The 6341-nt window shown below is 47.5% G+C and overlaps 1 protein-coding gene across 1 annotated transcript; it reads right to left on the bottom strand.

The window, feature by feature from the left end:
* Positions 1–931: 931 nt before the first annotated feature.
* Positions 932–5999, bottom strand: rpia (ribose 5-phosphate isomerase A (ribose 5-phosphate epimerase)). The gene is made up of 9 exons (XM_069719549.1): positions 5771–5999; positions 4963–5023; positions 4677–4732; positions 4472–4531; positions 4256–4320; positions 4082–4150; positions 3654–3795; positions 3082–3181; positions 932–2906 (listed from the first exon to the last, which is right to left on the bottom strand). The coding sequence occupies exons 1-9, from the start codon at positions 5942–5944 to the stop codon at positions 2809–2811; spliced, it is 825 nt and encodes a 274-aa protein (XP_069575650.1). The 5' UTR covers positions 5945–5999; the 3' UTR covers positions 932–2808.
* Positions 6000–6341: the final 342 nt, after the last annotated feature.

The following is a 6341-nucleotide window of genomic DNA, read 5'->3' as shown; positions in this document are numbered from 1 at the left end:
GTCCAATAAGCGAGGGAGTGGAGAAAAGCAGCAATGCTGTTGGTTGACACGCGCCAAGGCTGACTGAACGGATGCACTGGATTCGATATTTCAGCTGTCATTCATGAATAGTTGTCAAGACAGCCAACATGAAAGCATCAACGTGGCTGCAGTTGATAGATACAGTTCCTGGTCACGAGTTTAAGCCTCTTACTTTTGGATAAACAATTAGGAAGAACTATGACATAATATCCGTATGTCAGCTACATAGGCGGTATATAGAAGCAGCGAAGTTTTCATTCATTCATTATATTTTCACATGATAGGAAGTTGTTATAAAGGTCTCACATAAAGCAGTTGCTCAATGAACGAAGGCTCTACTTTATGACCAGGAGAAGGCATATGAGGTCATCGTAAACCCGAGTTTGCTGTGCTTGCAGTAAGCAACTTGCAGCAGAATCAAGATGCTTGCACTTGTAGCGCCTCCCTGTGGCCAAACGGGAGATTTTTTTCCTCATTATTAGTCATTTTTCTGCTGTGTTTGACATTAAAAGTTTAAACATCCTGCATTTACCAAACAAAAAAGGTGTCATTTTGACCTCTAGAAGGGCCGCCACTAACAAATATTCTAACATTTGATCTAATAATCTATTTATTATCGTGTCGATTAATGGTCGGATTGTTAATTTATGGCAAAATAGATTCGAAATGTCTCAAAATCTTTACAGAACCCAGGCTGACAAATTTAAAAAGTTTGTTTTACAAGACCAGCAATCAAAAACGTATTGATATTCATCTTACTATCATTAAAAATTGTTCATACATCTTTTGTTGACAAGACGATCGACTGCTTTTTGAACGCAGCCCCGTGCTCTGCCACATCACATTATTGACAAGGTTTTCTAAAAGCTTGCCAGGAATGGTCAGAAATAAAACAAAAAGAGTCGTGCCGTTATCATCATTTTTGCTCCTGTATTGGTTGACAAAGAAAACAGTACCATCACAGCAAAAAAAAAATCATAATCACAGTCGACTGGTAAAGAAAGGAATGAAAGAAAAAGAAATGCTGGTGCAAAACATATCCAACATCATGTGCAACTTTGTTTTGGATCCAATTTGTGTCCAAAACGCATTGTTGGCTTTGACTTTTGTATTCAGGCCACTGAAGCCAAACAAAGATCGTAAAATTCAGCCATTTGATTTATGAGACTGGAGTTAGAATAGAATCCGATTGCTCATATTTTACAGCAGCTTGTAGACAAGATTGCCAACCCCTTTAAATTTGCCTGACAGAATAAAATTTGCCGGTGCTGATGTTGTCCTCAGCTGCTCAGAGATGTAAACCAGAGAGTGTAAGGCATCGTGAGCCCAAAGCAGAGAGAGAGCGCCGCATTACAAAACTACAAATTAAAAAGGCAAAAGAAAACATCACGAGTTGCAAAACAGATGACGGTTGTTGCGTAATTCGGTAAATTTTCATACAGAATCACACAATAGAAAAACAACCAAACGAGCCTCGGATTACGGTGTATGAGGAGGGACGTAGTAGTATTTGAGGTAATAAATCTACATATTCTTTGACGATGCGACAAGAATACAGTTGTGTGCGTCACGGAAACTGGCTGCACACCGAGCTGAGATGACACGCAGTGCATGTGCACGCTCAAAGCTGCACTGTGCAGGTTTTATGACTCGAAACATCTTTTGATTTCCCGCGCAAATTAAACCGACCTGCGGGAACTCATCTCTCGTCTTTGATTACAACATTTTTGATAGATTTTTAGATATCGACGTGTTTTTTTTTCCTTCCTACAACCCGATAGTGCAGCTTTAAACAACGTGCCGCAGCGTTGACCAGCTACATCCGAGTGTTGCTACTTACGATTTAAAAACTTTTTTTTAATTTTTTTTTTTTTAAAAGGACGCTCTATTGTTTCGGCGTGTGCCGCCAAATAAAATGGACGCGCAGTGCTTTTCGAGGCATATTTGAGCTGCATCATTTCAGCATAACCCGTCGATCTTCGTGACCTTGAGAAAATGGAAGTTTTGTTTTGGCGCAGGACGTCCTGCGACCACACAGCTTTTGTAACCAGCACAGTGGAGGAAGGCGCACGTGCGCGCGCACGCGCACACACACAGTGAGTGGTTCGTTGTCTGACTGGTGCAACTCTGCAGAGGAAACCACAGACGTTTCCCAAACTCCGTCTTCATTCTGTGGCGTAAACGTGATCATCGGTTCATGGCGACAGCAGCACCGACCTTATCGTCGGTTGAATTTGCACATTAGTTAGTGAAATTACTTTTGTATAAATTCCTATATTATCCCCCCCCCCCCGCTTCTATAATCTAATTAGAATAAAATATCGCTTAGATGCTGACCGCTTATATTGACTTGTGACTTTTGTGTATTTGCATGTGTAGCAGAAAGCAGTTTGACTTGTGATCCTGACTTTAAATAGCATCTTTGTTTTTTTTAAACAGGACTTAAAATACAATCTCAAGGCACGCTTTAGCTCGACTCTGCGGCGCTGCGCCACATTTCTACCGACATTCAGTCAAATTACAGGAAGAGACGACATTCTCAGACAGATTTTACACGTCAGGCACTTTAAAGACTCAGAATCAGAAGCACCGCCTGCAGGATGAGAAAAATCACGTGATTTTAGAGATGTGTGAAAAACTTCCCTGCTTCCAGTTGTGCAGCTCAAACACAGTCCGACTCCGGGTGTGAAGCATGAATATGGCACTTGCGGGAGAAGTGAGGTTTGTTGGAGGGAGGAGGAGGAGAAAGGAGGAGGAGAAGAGGTGACAGTGCTTCGGGAGAACTCATCAGTTGACCGGAGGATCCCGGACCTGCACGCTTCCGTCCTCCATCCCGAAGTAGGCCCGCTCCGCCATGCCGACGAAGAGCCCCGTCTCCACCACGCCTGAGAGGGGACACACAGAGACAACACTGAGCACTCTGAGGGACAACAGAGGTCAAATCTGTCCCAGTATCACGTCATAATATTGATTAAAAAAAAAAAAAAATCGTAAAAAAAATGAAACGCTAAATCTCAAGATTTACTCCGAGCTGCCTGAAACCAAAGTCTGCCTCCTCACCTGGGATCATCTTGATGGCCGTGTTGACTTCCTTCCAGTTCTGAGCGCGCTCAAACTTCCAGTCCAGGATGAAGTTGCTGTTGTCGGTGACGACCGGACCCTGAGAGACACAAACGCGCAGCTCCGTCAGCCGGCCCGAGGATTTCACACAAGTGTCAAGAAGGGAACGTGTCGGCGACACTCGAAGGAAAGAAATCGTTTTTATTTTTTATGGACTCTGGAAGGTAGACAGCTCTGGACGTTGGTGCCGACAGCATCGTCAGACAAGAGAGCGAGTTTTAATTAAGCAACGGCATGTCTGTGATCAGCAGGGCTCCGTGGGTAAACAGACCATCTGCTCATTAGTACATTAACTGTTAACAACAGAAACATAAAGAGACAGAAGGACAAACAGAGACTTCAGACTGTGAAGTCTCACACACACACACACACACACACACACACACACACACACACACACACACACACACACACACACGCACGCACGTAAGGTAAAACCGAGTCAAAAACTGTCCGACTGAGTTGCCGTGGAGACAGCCGTGTGAGAGGAGTGTCAGAACAGATCCACTCACTGCCTTACTGACGGCCATCCTTAAGTTGGCCTCCCCTCCGAAGCGCCTGGCTATCGTCCTGCAGACGGGGACGTACGCCATGGGGATCACCTCGATGGGGACTCCCTTCTTCCACTGCTGGCCCAGAGCCTTGGAGTCCTTCCTGGGAGGACAGAGAAAAGAGGAGTCTAACCTGGACGTACAAACACTGCAGCCTCTGACAGGATGCGATCCGGCTAAAAACCAACTTGTATGTGATTGTAACAGTTTCCTCGAGGACATCATCGGATTGTTGCTGGATTTGACTTTCCGAAGAATCGGAAATAACAATGTGGGAAAAGTTGGTTAGTGAAACTTGCGTGTCTTCAACAAAACAAATCTTCTCGTTTTCCTGTTCTCACTCTTTCCGATTGAACTTTTATTCTGAAGGTAAATCAGGAAACACAAACCTGAAGTCGGCGATGACGACAAAATGTTTAGCACATCCAGCGACGATCTTCTCCTGAGTCAGGCAGCCGCTGGGGGACGGGGACGGGACAAGTGAGACAGAGACGGGACGGGTGAGACAGAGACAGTGACGAGTGAGACAGAGACACAGCTTAAATTCTGCTGTCTTCACTCACCCCCCTCCTTTTATCAGCGCGAGGTCTGCGTCCACTTCGTCCGCGCCGTCGATCGCCACGTCCAGCTGAGCGGCGAGGACACGAATTGAAGCACAGGCAGAATGGAAAGGAGGGATGAGAACATGTCCTACACTTACAAACTCTGACAGTCATATGCTCCGAATCAGGCAGACGGAGTTTAAGCAGCAAACGCATCGTGTGCGTCTCTCGTCTCACCTCCGGGTGTCTGTCCAGGTCGGACAGAGTGAGGCCGTGCTGCAGGATCAGCTGACGGGCCTGAGGGAGGAAAGATGGGGGCGGTGGGGGTGGAGAAAGGTGTTTAGAGGAGATAAAGCTGCACAATATTTAGTATGCATAGTTATTGATCCACGAGGACAACAGCAATAAATGAAATCGAGCGTCTTGGTCTGTGAAAAGTCACCTGGAAGGAGGTGGGCACGCACACGATGTTCAGCTTCTCCTGACGCACTCTCTCCGCTGCAACGAACACGAGCCAAGATCAGCAGGGCAGCGAGAGTGTGTACGGTTTAAACCGGAAAATAAAAAAAAACGTAAAATAAGTCCGCAGCTGATTGCAAATCTACACTTTCGGCGTCGGGGGAAAAAAAAAAAAAAAAAAAAACGCGCTTCAACGGAACTTGGACGTCTCAAATGTTCTTCGTCAAATTGTAACTTCTGTGACCGGAAGTCTGAACGGTTTCACTCACACAGTCTGTCCACGGCGTAGACGATGGTCGAGCCGCTGCCCACTCCGACCGCCTGGTTGTTCTGCAGGAGACACAGAAGAGCTCAAACTCGGGCAACACGTTTCTCACACGAGCTCCGAAAGCCGCGGAGAGAAATAAAAACACCGACGCAAGCTTGGACTTTGCTGCGGGGGATGGTGCAATATCAGAAAAACCTGCTTCGTTACAAGAGACTTTATTCACGAGTGCATTACGTTTCCATTTCTGGACAACTTTAATGCTTTTAATTTAAATCTAAAATATGGTTGTTGTTTTTTTAAAAGCGCTTTTAAGGCTGTCTCAACACAACCAGACACACTAGTCTGTGCAGGTGGAGCATGCGCAGTAGGGATGTTTCTACTTCTGGTATTTTTTTTTTCCCTCTACACTTTCTGAATGATTAAAAACACAAATATGTTTTTGTTTTGTTGCACCGTGAAGCTCACAGCTGCACATTAAAACCACGTCTGTTTCTGTTGACCCGTCGCTTTCAACCGCGCAGCCCCGAGCGCCGGCAGGCTGCTGCACGCTGTAACATACGGTCAGTCCATTTAGTCCTTTAATGCGGAACACGGTTGGCCCACTATCCCGGGAACAAGCGTGCCGTAGCAACCGAGCTAATTGCCCTCCAAACCGTGCGCGTTAGATAACGAGGAGATGGCACGCGAGGCGTCTGCCTGCACGTGACACGCTAACTCCGCTAGCGTGTCACGTTAAGCTGGAGGACGTGTTCCGGTCCAAACTACGCGGCAGCGGGTTGTCTGCGAGAGGACACGCGGTCCGCGGTTACCTGGACGTGGTTGTCCACGGCTGCGTACGCCGCCAGTTTCTTCGCCTCCTCCGCCATGTCGGCCGCAGACGCACTGAATCCACGCGCGTGTTGGTGACCGCCGAGAGCCGCCGCCAGCCTCCGGGATGCCGCACGCGCGAACCCAGCGGAGACCCTCCCCCCCCGGAGTCTCATGACCCGGCCCACGGGCCGCACGGACACGCGCCCCCTCGGAGGAGACAGAGCCGCAGGTTTCCCCCCCTCCCCGCCGCCGCCGCCCCTCTCTCTGCACCAGGAAATCAGGAGACCGTGTTAGTCTGTTTGAATCTCTTTATGTGTTTGCTTTTAATCCCGTTTGATCACCTGTCCCGCGCGGGCTCACGTGACTTGGGAGATCCGCGGTGTTCTGCGCAGACGCAGCGCAGCAGCGACACCACGTGGCCACCGGCTGCACGACTGTTCGTCACCACGTCTAAACAACTGTTCGGAGATTGTTTTCCCCAATCATATCTAGTAATATAATAAAATGTGGAAGGTTTATCACCTCCGGGAGCATTAATGCTCTCAGAAATGTCCCCAACGTTTCCGGTGA

This window comes from Brachyistius frenatus, unplaced genomic scaffold (genome assembly GCF_029030835.1).
Source record: "Brachyistius frenatus isolate BFR_SWC_R1_liver_20210118 unplaced genomic scaffold, ASM2903083v1 Contig_217, whole genome shotgun sequence".
Classification (NCBI taxonomy): Eukaryota; Metazoa; Chordata; class Actinopteri; family Embiotocidae; genus Brachyistius; species Brachyistius frenatus.
Note: the sequence above shows the minus strand (reverse complement) of the source record. Positions and strands in the feature narration are given on the sequence as shown.